This window comes from Helicoverpa zea, chromosome 1 (genome assembly GCF_022581195.2).
Source record: "Helicoverpa zea isolate HzStark_Cry1AcR chromosome 1, ilHelZeax1.1, whole genome shotgun sequence".
In the NCBI taxonomy this organism is placed as follows: Eukaryota; Metazoa; Arthropoda; class Insecta; order Lepidoptera; family Noctuidae; genus Helicoverpa; species Helicoverpa zea.
The window spans coordinates 10,493,271-10,512,057 of NC_061452.1; the positions used below are offsets into that span (position 1 = coordinate 10,493,271).

General features: G+C 37.6%; 5 protein-coding genes and 1 long non-coding RNA gene across 9 annotated transcripts in view; 4 read left to right on the plus strand and 2 right to left on the minus strand.

Annotated features, from left to right (window-relative positions):
• The first annotated feature begins 1,996 nt into the window (after positions 1–1,996).
• Positions 1,997–4,071, plus strand: LOC124634737 (gamma-glutamylcyclotransferase-like). Its single transcript, XM_047170401.1, has 4 exons — positions 1,997–2,270; positions 2,912–3,045; positions 3,371–3,539; positions 3,861–4,071. The coding sequence occupies exons 1-4, from the start codon at positions 2,082–2,084 to the stop codon at positions 3,984–3,986; spliced, it is 618 nt and encodes a 205-aa protein (XP_047026357.1). The 5' UTR covers positions 1,997–2,081; the 3' UTR covers positions 3,987–4,071.
• Positions 4,072–4,644: 573 nt separating this feature from the next.
• On the plus strand, positions 4,645–7,024 carry LOC124634709 (glycosaminoglycan xylosylkinase homolog). Of its 3 annotated transcripts, none has more exons than XM_047170375.1 (6): positions 4,645–4,770; positions 5,598–5,735; positions 5,852–6,080; positions 6,233–6,428; positions 6,523–6,723; positions 6,805–7,024. In XM_047170375.1, the coding sequence occupies exons 2-6, from the start codon at positions 5,661–5,663 to the stop codon at positions 7,019–7,021; spliced, it is 918 nt and encodes a 305-aa protein (XP_047026331.1). In that variant the 5' UTR covers positions 4,645–4,770; positions 5,598–5,660; the 3' UTR covers positions 7,022–7,024. The 3 variants fall into 3 exon arrangements, with proteins under 3 accessions (XP_047026331.1, XP_047026326.1, XP_047026337.1); XM_047170370.1 differs by having other exon boundaries at positions 4,660–5,321; XM_047170381.1 differs by having other exon boundaries at positions 4,666–4,807.
• Positions 7,025–7,605: 581 nt separating this feature from the next.
• On the plus strand, positions 7,606–8,790 carry LOC124634747 (gamma-glutamylcyclotransferase-like). Its single transcript, XM_047170413.1, has 3 exons — positions 7,606–7,879; positions 8,172–8,305; positions 8,386–8,790. Exons 1-3 carry the CDS (start codon positions 7,763–7,765, stop codon positions 8,678–8,680), a joined length of 546 nt encoding a protein of 181 aa, XP_047026369.1. The 5' UTR covers positions 7,606–7,762; the 3' UTR covers positions 8,681–8,790.
• Positions 8,700–11,216, minus strand: LOC124634755. The gene is made up of 2 exons (XR_006984907.1): positions 11,094–11,216; positions 8,700–9,303 (listed from the first exon to the last, which is right to left on the minus strand). It is a non-coding gene; the product is annotated as an uncharacterized LOC124634755 (long non-coding RNA).
• On the plus strand, positions 10,821–11,976 carry LOC124634726 (gamma-glutamylcyclotransferase-like). Its single transcript, XM_047170390.1, has 3 exons — positions 10,821–10,986; positions 11,063–11,196; positions 11,380–11,976. Exons 1-3 carry the CDS (start codon positions 10,861–10,863, stop codon positions 11,825–11,827), a joined length of 708 nt encoding a protein of 235 aa, XP_047026346.1. The 5' UTR covers positions 10,821–10,860; the 3' UTR covers positions 11,828–11,976.
• The window catches only part of LOC124634694 (insulin-like receptor), a 49,542-nt gene continuing 42,676 nt past the window's right edge, over positions 11,922–18,787 (minus strand). For both annotated transcript variants that reach the window (XM_047170356.1, XM_047170361.1), the window contains 6 exons: positions 18,430–18,678; positions 18,248–18,336; positions 17,861–18,089; positions 17,368–17,586; positions 16,843–17,170; positions 11,922–15,661 (listed from right to left, as the gene is read on the minus strand). In XM_047170356.1, the coding sequence (XP_047026312.1) occupies positions 15,444–15,661; positions 16,843–17,170; positions 17,368–17,586; positions 17,861–18,089; positions 18,248–18,336; positions 18,430–18,678 (1,332 nt within the window). In that variant the 3' untranslated portion in view covers positions 11,922–15,443. The remainder of the gene's footprint in view (positions 15,662–16,842; positions 17,171–17,367; positions 17,587–17,860; positions 18,090–18,247; positions 18,337–18,429; positions 18,679–18,787) is intronic.

Here is an 18,787-nt window from a genome sequence, read left to right on the forward strand (position 1 = left end):
CCAATTAGGGCGGCGACGCTGTGATTGGGCGTAATCGCGTTAGTATCGGGTACAAACAACCCCCTGCAACGTCTCCGCAACACATACAGACTGACACGATGATTGTTTTAAAGTTTGCGTCATTTAAGGCCCCATTCAAATGATTGTTACGTCGTTCGTAAAGTGCGTCGTTTGACGTATGAAAAGAGATCCCTTATGACTTATACTACGTTGCTGGTAAAGTACGTCGTTTAATGTATGGAAAGAGATTTCCCTTTATGATTTATTGCGGTTGAACTTGAAGTAGCGGATGTGTGATTTAATAAATATAATTTTCCTACTTCCCAATTGATTTATTGGAAGTTGTGACTTCTACCCAAAGGAAAGGTTGTTACAATCGTGAATAATATCCTTTCTATTGGTGAATAGAGTAGTGATGTAGACCATATATGGGTTTTCAGGATACCAAGATGGGAAAACCTACTTGACACGACATAACCACTTACTATCTGCCGCGTACGTAATATGAAATGCGAACATTTTCCTATTCCGTAATTAGGTACCTAATACATCTACATAGATACCTAGTGCTTAGATACTTACCTAGTATATATTATATATATAGAAACTTACCTACTTCCTCATAAAATAATTTACAATGAATAACAAAAGTCTTTTGACCTATGTAAAAGTAAGTGTTTTCGTCAACTGTCTAGAAACGAAGTCTGCATATTAATTAATTAGCTAGTATTTATGAATCAGTTTACATGATCTATTATGTAATTGAGTTTGTGCCTAATTTAATTCTTTATTTCAAAATTACTCACTCGTAAAACTGACAGATCAAGATTTCTATTAGTGTCTAACTAATGTGTGTGAGTTATCCTATGTTTAAAAACTGCCAAATGAATATTGACGAAACATTGCCGTCATAGACATAGCTTTTACATCTATGATTATTTTTATTTTGTAGCGTATTATTTATTTAATTGGGACCTATAATTTTATAAAGTCTGCAGTACATTGTGTGCCTTCATGTTCAAATGTTGATATCCACTGTAAGCAGTGGATATAAACATTTACTGCCGCATCAAATACACTAATAAACACATAATCATTTTTTGCCATCGCGTAGTTGGATAGTGGTATCTATGTATCAACATCTACCTATATTATTTAACATGATAAAAATTACCTTTCATTTGATGTAACAAACGTGAAAATGAAAAGTAATCAATCTTATTTAAAGCGCCCAAGATAGAGACTTTAAAAAATTGAGGGCTAAAGATAATATAAAAAAATAGAAATATTTATTGTACGGATGGTATGTAGTTCGTAAGTAAAACCACGTGAAGCAGTCACTATATGATAAGTAGGTAAGGTAGAAAATCTGATAGACTCGATATTTTTACTTAGATTAATGACGCCAATACAAGATCATTACTACCATTACTAGACCATTACTACATTATGTCTCAAATGTAAACTGTGCATTTTCTTATTGCCTTCAGTAGCTTTGGCAATTTTAACGTAGGTACCTATCCAATAAAATAATTTTGCAGATAAGCCCAGGCGATTGTATTGTATAAAAATTAAAACCGTTTAGAATACAATTGCGTAGATATGAATTGCTATGGTTCATAATAGAATTGAAAAGTCATGATCAAACAATAGTAAGTGTTCCGTAAACTTCGATAATATTATGGCATACCGAAGGATATTTTGATTCACAACTTTGTTTTCTAAAGCGATTCCACAGGCCATAAAACACAGCAGATGCACTGCTGTTTGCCTTAAAAATACGATCATTATTTCACTAGTCAATCACCTACCTAGTTGCAAAATTTTCCTTATATACCATTAGGCATATTCGACACGTCATTGTCATCTAATTATGCCTAACAATATTATGTTTTCGTAACGCAGAATCGTCACACTTCACATTTCATGACGTGTATAAAGTATGTAGATTCACCCACTGAAGACTTAGTATATAGCATGACCTGCCACTGAAAATACATAGCACGACAAAGGTTATAAGTTTGAATCAGAGCCAGTGCAATTCAATTCACATCTTGTCTTCGATCGATCCGCGTGCGACAATGAAGGCTCAAACAGTTTTAACTTTGATATTCGTCTGTTTATTTAACCATGTTTATAGTAGTGAATTTGATTTGGTGCCGAGTCCTGAAGGAACGTTTTTCTACTTTGCTTACGGCAGTAATCTATTGACAAAAAGGTTGCATGTGCAAAATCCATCTGCGAATTTCTACAGCGCCGCCAAATTGAAGGTAAGTGCTACCTAACTAACTCACTAGAAGTTAGTGATGCTCGTGAATTCGGGAACTCATTAGTACCTATTACTGTAAACAATGCAAGTGGGCCCTAGTGTGCGTCGAGTGGCAATGAAATTAGTGAATTAGCCCATTACCACCCAATAAGTACCAAATAATACTGAAAATGCTTCCCTCTTGTTATTGAGTTATTTTTTATAATCTTATTCAATCTTTAAGTACTTATATAAAGTACGTGGAGAGGTATATATTATGATTCAGTGATTCGGCTTTCCTTAGTATGGTGTTGATGTTCCGAATCCGACATGCCTATGATTGTTAGATTTTTCAGTAGGTACATGCCTATAGATAGGGGCACTTGCACCTTGACACTATATGTTACTAGGTCACTAGAATCATTAACAATATTCACGCGAGATTAAATTATGAACTATTTTGTACCTAAGGGCTAGGACCTACTGACCTACAAAGAGTAAGAAGATTTTCACTGCGTGTTAGTCGGTTATCTTTAACAAGCTAGTGATTTATATTATTTTTAAAACAAATAAGTTAATCAATTGAAGATCTCTTAAAATAGAGATATATGAGATATCCCAACCCCTTCCCATCAAAGATTTAAGAATATTTTGTTATATTAGGATTATAGACTGGATTTTAACATGCAAACGGAGGCATGGCAGGGCGCGGTGGCTACCATAGTGGAGGAAGAAGGTAAAGAAGTATGGGGCGCTGTGTGGACTATCAGTAACGACCAGATGCATCACCTTGACGAGTGAGTGCTTTTCCGACATAACCCCACTGTTTGGATACACATACATATGTAGGTATATATTACTTCCCCGTCTCATGATGTATACTTGCGTAATGTACAGAAGAAATTGCGATGAAAATGCTCTATTTTCCTTGACACAAGATTTAGTTAAAGGCTGTGGGTCAGTGCTCAGGCCTTTTCTCGATATGAAATTATTCCGCTTTTGTGATAAGGTATGTCGATCTTTTGATACCACGGTCAAGAGATCAATGATGTTATCTCCTCATTATGATATTATTATGAGGATATAATTATCAATAATGCAAATTATCTTTATATTTCGCAGTCAAGAAGGCGTGGCTGAGGGACTGTACTTCCCAAAGAACGTGACTGTAACAACGCGAAATGGCCAGAATTTAGTCGCCCGCACCTACATAGAAGTACATAACCCTAACATAACTGTAAATCCATGGGATTTACCTCCAGAAAGACGACCTTCTAACACGTACCTTGAGGTAAGTCCTACTCCACATTGAAATGCGTCAACCTTACAAGCTATAATTGTGCTCTTAGCACATAAGAAAATAAATAATTAAAAAAAATTCATCGACATGATTCAGTATACACACATAGGTTTATATACCTACCTTCATTTTCACGTGCACGTGCATATTGTAAAGACTAGCACTTTATATTTTTACCTCCTTATTCATGAATCGATAAATCAATATTCATGATTTATTGAGTAGGTATAGGTATCATTAATTAAAAACTTAGGAACAATGCTAGTTACCTAAGTATATCTAGAACTAATAGCTACAACTATTGTGTTTCAGGTTATCGCTCTGGGTGCCATTGAATCGCGTCTACCCGCTGAATATATTGGCTTTATTTTCTCATTCCCCACCAACGGGAAAATGGCTACCAAAGAGAGAAGAGAACAACTTGGTTATCCTTTTTAATCAATACACGGTCTCTATCATAAACATGTTTATGCTGTGATATGAATTAAATTATTTAAATATACCTAATAATCATTTTTCATTCTAAGATTGTTTTATTGTATTCTAATATATGTATGTATGTAAAGAGCAGGTACCTACATATCTGACTAGTAATCTCTATGTAAGAGTACCTATAATCTTCGTCGTGACTCGTGATCATATCAATCGCGATTATAAATATGTACCTACCTCAAAGTAATTTTTGATGCATTTGTGTTAGTACGATTGAAGCGCATGTGGCATTCAGCTATTTTTTCTTTTAAATAAACGTTTTTATCCTTTTCTGTGATTCAATAATGAATCATATTGTCTGCAAATGTTTTACGATTGCAATATGATTGTAGAGCAAACTACCAAATACCTTGACCAAATGACAGACCAATAGCAAACTTCATACGGTTTCATGTAAGTAAATACGTTTAAGTGCAGCTGCGGCCGACTTCATGCAGTTCAGGCATGTGCAGTCGGCTGCGAGAATCCAAAAAAACCTTTAGGCTCTTTTTTACGTGTTTCAATAGCGGCTGAACAACCCTATCTTCAAACAGCTATAATCACACTCTCAGGAGCCCTGGCAACACTGAAACTGACACTATTAAGTATTGCCATGTGTTGACAATGTTGACATTGACACTGACATAAGGCGAGTGAATGAACCCCACCCACCCGCTTCTTATCCTGTTCACATCTTGTTTACATTTTTAAATAAAATAAACTGTGGATTAATATGTGAATTAATGTGAAGGTATTTATAATGAAGATCACAATATTAAGGATTGCGTGTTGAGTAAATTTTATTAATTTCAATTTATCAATTTTTACAAAATAGAATTGAATCTTTTATGCCAACAATAAACTTTATTTATACTCGGAACAAGGGCAAGTTTAAAGTGCGAGCCAAAAATTATTAACCGTGCAGGTTAATGCTTGCGTCACTGAATATTTGTGTTCATGGCAATTACATTTATACTGACCAAATGTAAAATTATAGTGAGATGAAGTATGTCGATGAACTGTATCTTTGGTTTTTCCCTATTCCTGCTGTTACTGGTGGCTCTCAACATATATTTTTTCTACATCCTTAGCACTGAACACAAGCCTGCTACTTTCAAATTGCCTATAGTTAAATCAGACCCTATTCCGCCTGTAATAAGAGAAATAAACGACTTCCTAAACCGTTTACCCAGTCAATATCATAACAAAAATTCCAAATTCCTACCTGTACAAAAAAGTTTAATCAGTTCATTTAATTCTTCTGGAACTAACTCAAAAAGTGTTTGGCAAACTGTTGAAAATGTAAGTACCGGGCTTTATTTTTGGCAAGTTCTGAAATGAGTTGCTATGCATATTTTATTTTTTAAATTGTTACTTTAATTATTGAAACCTCATCATCATCTACCTAGTACCCATTCCCACTTCGAGGCACAGGCTTCTTCACACAGAAACACCTATGAAATTCAAAATCTTATTAACTTAAAATCTTTTGTCTTCTTACATGACAAACTTACCAACTACACACCCACACTATTACTATACAAATATTTTGATTAACCATCATCATTACAATTACAGTGGGCAGATGAGGAGTCCTTGTTCCCATACAAGGATGGTGCAGCTGGTGAGATACTGCAAGCCATGCGCTCCTCACAGATAGCACTTGCAGATAATGCTCCAAAGGGGACACAACTAAAGCTCTTACTTCTGCTGCAGGTTTGTTAATAATACAACTCATCATCATCATCATCCTAATATCTAATTTTCCCTCCATTTTGCACAATGCCCAATATTGTTGTCTATGTATCTATGATCTTTTTATAATATTTTAGGGCAAACAAAAGCTGTATTTCAAACCAAAGAGGTATAATGTAAGTGATGTTATAAGAGGCAATATTTACGCAGGGTATGACCGCCACAACTCCGAGGTGTTCACATATTACCTAGCTATGGTTTTAAACTATAAGTGGGTGGCTCCATCTGTCATAAGAAGGATTCATTTCAATCAAGATATTTTAGCTCATGCTGCTGCCGGATTGAAAAGGACTATGGTAAAAAATGGTGAGTAGTTTCGCGCCATTTTTCATTAAGTGTAAATACTAATGAGAACAGAGAAATTGCTATCAACATATTTTAATGGTTTAATGGTATAACCTTTTTTAATGGTTTTAATTCAATCAAACAGCCACATCATTATTTGCCATAATTTTCAGATAAAGGATTGGTGTGTATTTATGGCAAGTGTTATTACTGCAAGGTAAATGAGACTGTATGCCCTGACAATAAGGGGGAAATTGAAGGAGCGGCCATATTGTACTTAGATAAACAGTTTAAAGTTAACAAATCACCATGGAGGCGATCATATAATAACATGAAAATGGAGTGGGAAAATGATTTTGACTTTTGTAAGTGAGTATTGATTTTAAAGTCTTATAACATAAAACTGGATAATATATTTACCTATTTAATGCTATGTTTTTACCTCTAATCTTTTTTTTTTCAGAAAAGTCTCAATGATGCTTAGCACAAAAAGAATACTTAATTTAATTGACATATCTATAATTGATTTTCTCATACAAAATGGAGATAGACATCGGTACGAAGTGTACAAAAATAAAATTATCCTGTTGGATAATGGAAAAGGGCTAGGCAATCCTATGCTAGACGAAATCGACATTTTAGCTCCTCTCTACCAGTGTTGCATGTAAGTACTACTACATAAAAAAAATGTTATTGGCTCTACTCATTAACTGTAAGTACTTAGTAATGAAATATTTTGTTCCAGGATATCATCCTCAACCTGGCAAACTTTGGAACTTGTATCTGGCGGGAGCTTAACAGAGACAATAAAATTGCTAGCTTCATTTCAAGGAGAAAAGCTAACTACTGATGATCACTACAGAGCTGTAGAACGAAGACTGTTGAAAGTTTACGCTACTGTGAAGTATTGCGTAGCTAAACATGGCAGTGCCAAAGTCTTTAAAAATATAGATGGAATATGAAAATTTTGTTTTACTGATATTTATAATAACTTCCAAGCATTGTTACCCATCCGCTGAATAGGTTAAAAAAATCTGTGCTGCACAGTGGTTCGCGCAATAATCTGAGCCACCGCTAAGCTTAGCATCAATTTATTTGTCGAAGAGCCTATAGCAAAAGATGCGAGAGACTTCAAATAGGCAGTTTTTTATGTCAATCTCTGGGTTTAAAGATTTTAATCTTGGCTTTTTTTGCGTCAATATACAGCAAAAAAAATGAAAGAGCCATTTTAAAATTACTTTCTATCCCTGATTTGCGGTAAATAAAGTATGACAAAAATTGTAATACTTTAATGTGTACTTGCATTATAATTTAAATGTTCACGGGGAAATAGCGGGAAATCAGGCTATTGCCGACCTCTGCTGAACGTAAGTATTCCCCTGTGAACGCCAGTGCGAGCCAACCATACCGGTCACGGGCAGCCTCAATGAGGAAGGAAAGGTAGACAGCATCCCTCCACTGCACGTGACTACAAAATATCGGTCCAGAGAATCGGAAAAGTTGCAGGGAAATGTAATTTTTCACTGGCTACACTGCACATGACATGACACAAAAATGACAGTGACAGCAAATAAGAAAATAATGTTTTGGTTGGATTTAGATAAAAAATGATCTATCTCGGTAAACTTACGTATTCCAAGTAACACAACGTAATACCGTACGTACATACCCAATTACATACTTTATAAATTATTCTTGTAACCATGTTTCAGCCGATTGAAAATACTTTTCTTTACTTTGCTTATGGAAGTAATTTACTGAAAAAAAGGATTCACATTAACAATCCTTCAGCAAAATTCCTAGGAATTGGTCAATTGAATGTAAGTTGCTCAATATATTACTCAAGTGATATTGACATTTCCTATTATACATATTATGTAGTGTACATACTTTAGTTCAGACGCTATTTACTGTCAAAAGATGTAATATTATTTTATGATAGAGAAATAGAAGAGTTTGGGGTGTCAAGGCATATCTTCTTTGAACCAATTATAACTGTAGATAATGTAATATATCCTGGATAGGTACTGAACATCCACTTTAGTAATAGTTTATGTTATTATATGTTTAGTTTATGTAATTTTATTTATCTAATTTATTTTTATTTTTTAGGATCACTTGCTTGATTTTATCAAATATTCTGAACACTGGAGAGGTACATCAGCAACGATAGTTCCTACACCCGGTGCGCACATTTGGGGGGCTATATGGAGATTGCATAATGATGACATGCCAGCTTTGGACAAGTAAGCATGCAAACAGTCAAAATATTTTATAATCATACAAAATAGATATTTTGTTTATTTATATTTTCCATTACTTTTAGGCAAGAAGGAGTTGATACCAATTGGTATTTTGCTAAAACTGTGAAAGTTATTCTACCGAATGGATCATCTGTGGATTGCCGAACATACCAACAGACAATCAATCCTCCACAAAGAAAACCTGGTGAAGAACTGCCACTAGATAGAAGACCCTGCATAACATACTTGGACTGCATTATTAATGGTGCAATCGAGTGCAACCTGCCAGAAGATTACATTAATGAACTCAAGAAAATTCCAAATAATGGACAAGAAGCCTCTCCTAAAATGATTGAGAAGCTCAACAGAAGTTCTTGATTATAGTTAAAATAAATTATTTTCGATGTTCTAAACTTATAATTGAAAAAATATATCTAAATAACATATACAATTACACTGTGATTACAAAATGAATAATTTTAAACTTAGCACTTCTTTTATTTTCTTCTATCATTCCATTTCCTGAGAGAACATGATAAAATGTTGATTACCTATATTAGGTATAGTGTAGTCTTTTTATGGTCACGTTTTACAAAAATCAATTTGACCACTTAATTATAAGACCGTAGTATAAACAGAAAATCAATTTCGTCTCGCGCATATTGCGCTCGTAACATATACCGTAGCAGCCGGTGGCGGAGGTGAGGGAGGGGTATGGGCCACATGGAGGAGGTGAGGGCACGTACTTGTGCTCGGAATTTCTTTGTAACGTCCATGAAGTTTTGCGAGAACCATACATACATTTACTCTCATAGCCCGATGGGTCGGCAATCCGACACGAGCGGAGAGAGATCAGACGCAGGACCAACAACGTGCTCTCAGATGCACGGGCGTAGGCATCTATCATCAACTTCCAGAGTCCGGTCTGCTTTATGGTACTTTCTAAAACCCACAAAGCGATTTCGGGAAGTGAAACCGAGACCTCGTGCACTGCATTCGCGCTATGGAACAACAAACTAGACTAAAGAGGCAGTTTACATGGTTATCTAGCTAAGTTTACTTAAAAACTTAGGTAGGTACTATATACCTATTGCAGCTATCAAAAAGGGGTTTCTGGCTGTCTAGCCACGCGTCATTATTAGTCAAAGTTTCAATCGTTGCTCTTGTCAAAATCTTCTTTGATATCTTTGATATGGTCATACTTCAAGCACATAGTTTTGATATCAGCTAGCTTATTCGCTAACTTTCGAATTCTCAGATGTCAACTGGCCTCAGTTGTCATCGGAACTTTGATGTCAACCTATAAGTTCAAAACATTGGTATTCTGTATCGCATGAAGTGGATATCGGTGGATATCGTTACACGGTTGCTGACGCCAAAACTACGATGACAACTTGACAACTCTATTTTTTTATCGACTATTATACTGCTAAGTAGGAAATACCCTATTAGCATTACATTACTACGTTTGAGAGAACGCTTTATTTTCAGCGTGTTATATGTTTAAAAACAATCTGTGGCGGTAAAATTCAGTATTTGCTTTCTATTGTGTGTGAACTTGGTGTCTAAAATTCCGTGTGGTTGAACAATATTTTAACTGAGAATATTGTGAGTATTGTAGTTATTATAAATTTTACAACGTAAACAATATTTTGATACGTAGATTCCTATGTTTTGCATGCAAAACAAAAATTGGTACACTACAGGAAGGTAACTTTACGTACTTGAGTAGGTCGTCCCATACATTGAGAGCATCGGTTACCTCACTTACTAAATGAAGGTTGAGACATGCTGCAAATTAGTAACATCAAATTATGTAATATTGGTATTTATTTAACTTTTTACGTTATAAATTCTTACTTTTAGCTCAATTGCAACAGCAGTGTTTTGTTGAGCACGTTGCAGAAACGGACGTAACTCTGCCGAAACTCGCTGAAACCTTGATTTGTTGATACGGAAATTTGCCATGAATTCCTTCTCCCGTAAATCCAGAGAATTATTGCAATCTCGCATACGACGTTTCTGGATTCTGGATAAACTTCGTTTTGTCTCTTATTCCACAAATGCCAGCAAAAATACACGCGAAATTTTTATTCCACACAAAGAAAGATAAAACAAATTAAAATAATACAAATAAAAATAACACTATCAAAAAATAAAGGAAACGACTCAGGGTTTGTATTTCTATTGGAATCGCAAAATTAGAGAAATCTAATATGTCTGATGCAACAATATAGTATAGACATCCCAGTGATGAGGCATAAAACACTGCTATTTGTAGTGTATTTCAAAAAATGACATTGGCTATCAATTTGATGTCCACTGGGCTTACGGAATCGCAATATAACGTTTATCGATACAGAAACCGCTGTCAAAATGAGTCATGGTGGATATCAGCCTGTGTCGATGCTGATGACGTCATCTCATTTGGTAACTGGCGTTAGCGAATAAGAAAATAGCTGTTTGACAATTTACTGATGTACACTTTACCAATTGATGATATCTGCGAGCTGTCAGTAGAGTTAGCGAATAAGGCTACTGTATACCTATCTACAAAAATGATTAAATCAGATATTTACAAACCAGACACGTTTCTGTATTTCGCATATGCTGCTAATTTATTAAAGTTTCAAATAAGAATGCACAACCCATCTGCAGAATTTGTGTCTATCGCGCGACTGGACGTATGTGCTTAAATAAACTTAAATACCTACTGTGAATATATAAGTGAAAGTTAAAACTGTATTTTTGTGTTTGTAGAACTATAGATTGGACTTCCTCAAATACTCACAGTTTTGGGGAGGTCCTGTGGGCACTCTAGTGCCCACGGCTAATGCTCATGTTTGGGGTGTCATATGGAGATTACATAAAGACGACCTTGAAAATCTCGACAAGTAAGTTGAAGCTCATCCAGCAATATGGGCTATTCATATGAAAGACAGGTTCTGTTTTAGCATCATAAAAAAGTGGTTATTCAGTTAGTTGTAGGCCACAATATTAGAAGAAAGTATTCCGGTTCCTATTCTTTTTTAAATTACGTCGACTTTACGCACCTTGAAAACATACTTTTGTTTCAGCCAAAAGGATATTGACACAAGAAAGTTTTATGTAAAATATCTTGAAGTCCTCACCCCCTATATGGGAACGTTTCGGTGTCGGACGTATATTCAAAAAGTAAATCCTCTGCCTAGAGGCAATCGGGATATTATTCCCGTAGAGCGGTGGCCGTCGTGGTCATACAAACAGGTTATTTTAATGGGTGCCAGAGAACATGGACTACCTAATCACTACATACGTTTCTTGAGAAAGTTAAAAGATAACGGCGACGAAGGCTGCTTTAGAACCTCTTGCTTATTAACGCGCTACGCAAAGGATGTGCCTTGTGGCTGTAGGGTACCAGGAAAAATACTTCGGAAACCGCTAATGATTGATTTGAAGAGAATCAGAGAGGAAAAGGAGCTTCCGAAAGTACAACCAAAACCTGTGCCAGTCAAAAAGCCTCCGAAAAAGAAATTACAGTTTTAGAAACTTGTTCATTCAATATATTAATAAATCAGGAGATTTTAAACATCCAAACAAAGGAAAGGTGATAAAGGATGCAGGGTATCAAAACTATTTATTACAATTTTTTATAACTTTTTTATTAATATAAATATTAAAATTATTAATAGGTACTCGGTTTTTATTAAATTAATTATATAAAATTGTACACTATCTCAATCGTTTGGTGAAATTGTATCTAAATTGAGCATATAGCACAACGCTACCCCGACACTTATACAAAACATACACAATTCACACAAGGAAATAAATCATTTGGAAATTATTTTATCAGTCAATAATTTATGCATAATATTATAATCACTAAAAATGAGGTAATGTAACTGCCTTGTATAGTGATAATCACAATGAAACGAATACTGATAAAACAAGAGCGTAAGTAACAAAGGTCGACAGTAGGCACAGTTCGCAGGAACTGTGTGAGGCAACGTTGTGCGAGACATGGCCGCACTCACCCCCCGCACCACTCAGTAATGCTACTCGGGAAGACTAGGCGCTGTCGAGTGCAGCGAGGCGAGTGCCGCTGTGCGAGTGCGCTGGTCTCCGCTCGCGACACTACACTCCACGTCGGCCGCGCAACATTCCAGTGCAGTGACCTGCTGATTGGTGGGGCTATGTTCGTCTCACTCTACTGGAATATTCGCGAATAATTTAAATCGAACTAAATTATAGTTCTAATATATTTAGGTTACGCTTAACCTACCGTACCTACCTACGACATTCCTCATAATTGAGCAAAAGGCACTATGCAAAATTTACACATAAGTAAAACAATATTTTGATTTCGGTTTCAACGAAGATACTTTATATCCTTCTTAAATGGTTGAATCAGTGATGCAACGTGCCTTGTGCCCCCGACAACACAAACATGTACTAGTCCCAGTCCGACCAGGTCTCCGCTCCCTCTAACGCCCGACGTATTACTTACATTACTTTTTACCTGATTTATTACTAGTTCTCAATAAAAAGGTGGTCAACGACTTAAATAAAATACTATCGGTAAGCCATTCGTAATACATCGCCTATATCCATAGCCAACCGAGCTGAATTGATTCCTGTGGCACAGGTTCTTGATTGTGTTTAAATAATAACAATTTAAATGCTATCGAAAATATTTGTATCGAAATTCTAGCGTTACTTATAAATCAATGATGTATAAAACAAATAGAGAGTAATGCAGGCGCGGCGGTAGCGCACACAATCAACAAACCTGCTGCATGAAGGCTGGATGTCTGAAGGCACTCGTTTAAACCCTTATACCACATTATCGTTACAGTAACTGCTGCTACACCAGACCCCAGCCGCGAGACGCCGCTGGGGTCTAATGTCCACCACTGTTCTATATAATTGGAGTCTAACTTTGGTTGAATGTATATTATAACAATATTTTTACAGTTAATTACGATTATGAAGCGAACACTTGCTTGTCATAGTTATATTTAACTAGAGTAATTGCTGTCAATTTAGGTATTTCTTTAGATACATTAAAACAATTGTAAATTCATATACAAACCATCATAAATTCACCCCACGACTATGTCTATTTCTCGTTATGTAAGTAATTAAATTAACAAAGTCAATAATATCTACATAAACTTGCTGCCAAAAATCACTGCACAATAAATGTGAACAAAAATAAAAGGAACTACATAGTTACATTATACCTAATTATTACGTTGCTTTACTACAGATATAATTCAGTGAACTAAATTCTTATAAAAACTGTAACTATTTAAATTTAAATGGAAAAATATGAACACAATTAAAGTTGAACTTTAAGACTACATAATATGTATATCTTCTCATTTAACCTCTCTTTAATATTACTTTACATACACAAATATATTCGCATTACATAAGCTATTTCAGTTACCTATTGAATTATTTCCATACTGACATGCGTTGTGGCTAGATGTACACTTCACTGATTAACACATTTCATATACTTTGGTTTGTGTAAATATTTTATGTAATGAATGATAGTATGCGATATAGTAATTATAAGTGGCAGGTATACTATTGCATTTTAGTCGATGGGCAACACATTGTTATCAGCGTAAATTCTAATTGAGAATAACTGCAACATTTTAACATACAATAAAATTAAAGTCATTCATACAAAATAATATTATGTTGTTAGATAATAAATTGTTGCGGTTTGAAGTCATTTGAAATCCTTGTTGTCACTTAACTGGTACTAGTAAGTACTCGTTTGTACAAACTACATGAGAACATATCCATTCTGGCAGTAGTTCGTGCAATATAAATTATCGATACGTATAGGTCGCAACACTAAGTAACACGTTCTTCGTCTGCTCGTTTAAACTTACGATTATGACTAAACTATAGGTGTTGCTTCATGTTCCTACTAAAACCAGTTACAACTAATTTGAAACGACCCTGTATAATTACTCTAATACAATAATATAATTATTAGACATCGGATTATAATGCACTATCCAAATTACAAAATATGCATACAATAATGCACTATCAAAATCTAGTTAAAATTTATATTCTGGTTTAATTTCTCATTTGTTTGCATTCAATCATCCCGTTAGGCCAGTTTTCGTGAGACACACAGCATCTCACTATCGGCAGATTCACTTCATTATCGCAAAAGGCGTGATATATTTACCCCCCAAAAATATGCACAGTTAAATAAATAATTATGTAAAAACACCGCATGTTTGCATATGCAAATGCATATAATCCGATTGTCTAATGATGTTTGCAAACTTTGATAACACAGCTGCAATACGAAACAGCATTAAAAAAAATGTAAATTTAGACATTTAGTTTCCAAATCTTTGGTGGTCAATAAAATTTTAATCGAACATGTGAAATTCATTAGAGAAGTAAAAAAATAACTTGATATATAAAGCGGCATATCCAACAGTTGAGTATTATAAGCAAGCTCATTTTGCATCGATAAGGACAAGTGGCAAATTCATATCGCAAGTACAGTTGTAACAAAAGTACTCGGCACAACAACATAACAACTTCAACGAATTTGACACCCGTTACAAATTGAATTTTACCTCAGAAACAATAGAAACGTATGTCAAAAACTCAATAAAAATAATTTGTACACGATCTCGCCTACATAAAACTATACACGCTTTTACATCTTAAACGGTAAACTTAACATTAATAGGCTATGTCACAAGTGACACCGATTATAACTATATAATAACGTCGAGGTAAACTATATAGGATTCACGTCGAGACAAATCGACTCACTTAATATCGTCTCAGCAAAAATATTACTTCCCTGATATGAAAACGAATCGTCAGACGAAAAAAATGCATCGCCGCGGAGGGCTCACTCCTCACACAAACTGTCCAGCGTCGCACCGGCCCCGGCGCGGTCGACTAATAAATGCGTGGAGATGCAGCGCCTCTCCCTAATATGAGTTCAGTACGATTAAGTCGGAAGTCCGTCCCGCACGTTGCAAACGCGGGTCGGGTTCCGGGTGGAGAGACGATCCCCGCTCGTCGGACGACATTACGGTATTTACACTAGGCTAGGATTCGAAGAGTCCTGAGGTAGATGCGGTGTGTGGCGGCGGCGGCGGCGCTAGCAGCCGGCGGCGGAGGGCGGCACGCCGTTGGCGGGCTTGAGGTCGGCGTGCAGCGGCTGCAGCGGCTCGGCGGCCGCGTCGTCCGAGCCGCGCGACCGCACCGACGACAGCTCGCGCACCCACGACGCCAGCCGCCCCGACACGCCGAACAGGTTGGAGCCCGAGCCCGTCGCCACCGCGCCCACGTTCACCTCCGCCAGCTCCTGCTCCTCCTCTGCGGAACCAGCACACACGTCAGATATACCGACCCCGAGAAAAGACAATACCTACTGCTTAGCTGTATGTCATTTTTTAAAAAATCATCCTATAACTCTTGAAAGCCTATTCGTATCGCAAACTATTGCAGTGCGGGAAAATTGCAGTGCGGGAAAATTAATAACAACGAATGGGATGAAGGTGGAATTCTATTGATATGTAATCCAACCAAAATCTACTCGATTCTAGATCACTCTAAAGCGTAGGACAGCAAAAAGACGAGGACAACATTTTTCTAACTTGTACGGAACGTCTCAGTACACGTTGGTAATAGCCAAATATAATAATTTGGGTATTATGATCGGCTTACCAATAAAGTCGGTGTTGCAAATTAATAATTACTGGCACTACAAATGATTCATGGTCACTCAGGAAATGATAACAAGTGTCCCGCACGCATCTGAACGTTAAACATGCAAACAGTGACCGCTACTTACGTTTGGTTAGCGTGCCTCCGACTCGGCACACGTCTCTATGGAGCGCAACGAAGGGAACAGAAAAGCGGGCTCGAGTTAAATAAGAATAGATTCGTACTAGCAACAAATGTTATCATTTGCTGATGAAGACCAGAACACTAGGTAAATCAAATTTGCATATATGGTTGATAAAGATTACACATTAGCATTACTAAGTAGGTACTACAGAATTTGGAAATTTTTAAAAACACACTGTCGTTGTGAATCAATGCTTAGAACGCCGTCTATAGCTGGGTACTCACTTAGAAGTGTAGCACGTAACGTATCAGATACGGTATCAACCTGCAAGTGGGTACGGCTCGTCCACGGTCCTCACGAGCACACTGCGAGCCGCCTTTGTGTTCGCGGTGAAGCCGCCACTCGGCGGGTCACTGCGAGCTTACAGCGCTCCACGCGCGAGCGGCTCGCAGCGGGCTCGTGCCTACGTACTCACTTGATACCGTATCTGATACGTTACGTGCTACACTACTAAGTGAGTACCCAGCTTATTGTGTTTAAGTCATAACGATCAGGACCGCGCAAACATTGAAAAATGATTAGTTCATTGGTCTTATCACAATAAAGTCCCTAGAAAATGCGGTCTATTAACAGTTTTATAACAGCTAATCTTGGTGTTAAGGAGCAGTATACAGAGAAGTAATTTATAGCGTGAGAGAGGACATACCCATAGCTGTGCGCTGCAAGGCGTACATCTCCTGCCCCTGCGGCGTGTGGAAGAAGGAGCGGCCGCGGAAGTGCGGCATGGCGGTGGGCACCAGGTCCGCCACCAGCTGCAGGAAGCTGGGCCGCAGCGGGGCCCGGTGGGCCCAGCAGGCCCGCATGAGCTCGTAGAGGCGGTCGGGGCAGTGCTCGGGCCGCTCCATCACGCCGCCCTCCACCACGTAGCGCACCACCTGCTCGTTGGACAGGCCCTGGTACGGCTGCATGGCCAGCGTCGCCATCTCCCATAACACTACGCCGTAGCTCCACACGTCGCTACTGCTCGAGAACACCTGGGGAGAGAGCACGGTGAGTATAAGATTTCAATATAAACCGATTTAAAAATTAAATTAAATTGTCTGGTGATAAATACAAATTACAGCTTTCCAACAAAAAAAAAAAATGTGCATTAGGGGTTAACAGAAGCAGGAACTACATTCCTCAAGATCTACAGCTAGTTTCGAATAAAATACACCAGTGTTACACTTACCCCATCTTTGAGGCTCTCCGGGCTCATCCAGCGCACCGGCAACAAGCCTTTGGTGCCTTTCCTATAATAGTCAGTCTCGTATATGTCTCTGGTCATGCCGAAGTCCCCGACCTTCACGGTCAGGTCTCCGGCGACCATACAGTTGCGCGCCGCGAGGTCGCGGTGCACGAATTTTTTGGCCGATAGGTAAGCCATACCGTCGGCTATTTCAATAGCCATCTGGAAGAAAAAAATATTGTTAAATTAATCTTAGTTTTAATACATTAAGTTGCTTTCTTTAAATAACCAAACGCTGTATTCCGGACGCATAATAACAGACGTCTACTATTTATTCCGCCTACCTATTGTCGTATTCCTACGAGATAAGTTTAAATGTCCCTTAGCAAAAAAGTAAATCCTCAACCACGACATACCATGTGCGTAGGTCATAATTCGCCATATTACCCATTTGTTGGCAAAGGGTCTCTTGGTAAATTGATAGCTATTATCATACCTGCAATATATTTTGCAGTGAAGGCGGGTCATTCCCCCCTTTTCTAGGCAGCGATGCATCAGCATCAGGGCGATGGGAGCGGAGGTAGGTTTTGAGGTCCCCGAACTCCATGAGCTCCATGATGACCAGCGTGGGCTGTCCGCGCGACACCACGCCTAACAGCCGCACCACGTGGAACGTGTCGAATGCCTTCATCACTGAAGCTTCGTTCAGGAACTCTTGCCGCTCCCTGCAGGCAAATTTTGTCATTTATTAATAAACGTACTGCATGAGGACTATATTACAACATGGGGACTATATACTTACATTTGGACCATTAAAAAATATATACAAGGAACTATATAAAAAATAGGTGGTCTTAAAAAGTTAAAAGTATAATCTGCTTACCGATCCGTGGCGTGCTCGTTGACAGTTTTAACGGCACACCTAGTCTCCGGTTTTCCTTTTTCTATGCCTTTGACAATGCCTTCGTAAACCTATAGGTAAAATAGAATTCATAATTTTATATTACGTATTGAATAAATTCATTTGTCGGTGGTTATGTAGATAAAAATGTCTAATGAACTCACCATTCCGAAAGAACCCTGTCCCAGTTCGCGAACGCACTCGACCGATGCTCTAGGCACCTCCCATTCATCAGGAACGTACATTGTGGACACGTACTCGGGGTTCACGCTTGCAAACAACTTGTTGGCCTCGGCTGACGGCAAGAGACCACGCCTTGCGTACCAAATGCCTCCACCCAGGACTAAGAACATTATCATACAGCCACCCACAACGCCCCAGATCCATTCGTACGCGGCTTCGGCCGTCCTCTCCTGTGAATTAAAGGAAAGTTTAAAACCTGCTCAAATATCGAACTAGAAAGAGTAAAATGAGAAAAAATGTGACGGGGTCTAAAGAGCATATACGACGTCTAGCCGTTAT

What these genes read in the sequence shown, in the direction of transcription:
- LOC124634709 (XM_047170370.1), top strand. Translation starts at nt 5,028, where the DNA reads ATGTCGATGAACTGTATCTTTGGTTTTTCCCTATTCCTGCTGTTACTG. An exon ending in TTTGGCAAACTGTTGAAAAT is followed by an intron (nt 5,322 to 5,597) that starts GTAAGTACCGGG and finishes TTACAATTACAG; the next exon opens with TGGGCAGATGAGGAGTCCTT. An exon ending in AAGGACTATGGTAAAAAATG is followed by an intron (nt 6,081 to 6,232) that starts GTGAGTAGTTTC and finishes CATAATTTTCAG; the next exon opens with ATAAAGGATTGGTGTGTATT.
- LOC124634737 (XM_047170401.1), top strand. Translation starts at nt 2,082, where the DNA reads ATGAAGGCTCAAACAGTTTTAACTTTGATATTCGTCTGTTTATTTAAC. An exon ending in CAGATGCATCACCTTGACGA is followed by an intron (nt 3,046 to 3,370) that starts GTGAGTGCTTTT and finishes TATATTTCGCAG; the next exon opens with TCAAGAAGGCGTGGCTGAGG. An exon ending in CTTCTAACACGTACCTTGAG is followed by an intron (nt 3,540 to 3,860) that starts GTAAGTCCTACT and finishes ATTGTGTTTCAG; the next exon opens with GTTATCGCTCTGGGTGCCAT.
- LOC124634747 (XM_047170413.1), top strand. Translation starts at nt 7,763, where the DNA reads ATGTTTCAGCCGATTGAAAATACTTTTCTTTACTTTGCTTATGGAAGT. An exon ending in TAGGAATTGGTCAATTGAAT is followed by an intron (nt 7,880 to 8,171) that starts GTAAGTTGCTCA and finishes TTTATTTTTTAG; the next exon opens with GATCACTTGCTTGATTTTAT. An exon ending in GACATGCCAGCTTTGGACAA is followed by an intron (nt 8,306 to 8,385) that starts GTAAGCATGCAA and finishes CATTACTTTTAG; the next exon opens with GCAAGAAGGAGTTGATACCA.
- LOC124634726 (XM_047170390.1), top strand. Translation starts at nt 10,861, where the DNA reads ATGATTAAATCAGATATTTACAAACCAGACACGTTTCTGTATTTCGCA. An exon ending in TGTCTATCGCGCGACTGGAC is followed by an intron (nt 10,987 to 11,062) that starts GTATGTGCTTAA and finishes TTGTGTTTGTAG; the next exon opens with AACTATAGATTGGACTTCCT. An exon ending in GACCTTGAAAATCTCGACAA is followed by an intron (nt 11,197 to 11,379) that starts GTAAGTTGAAGC and finishes CTTTTGTTTCAG; the next exon opens with CCAAAAGGATATTGACACAA.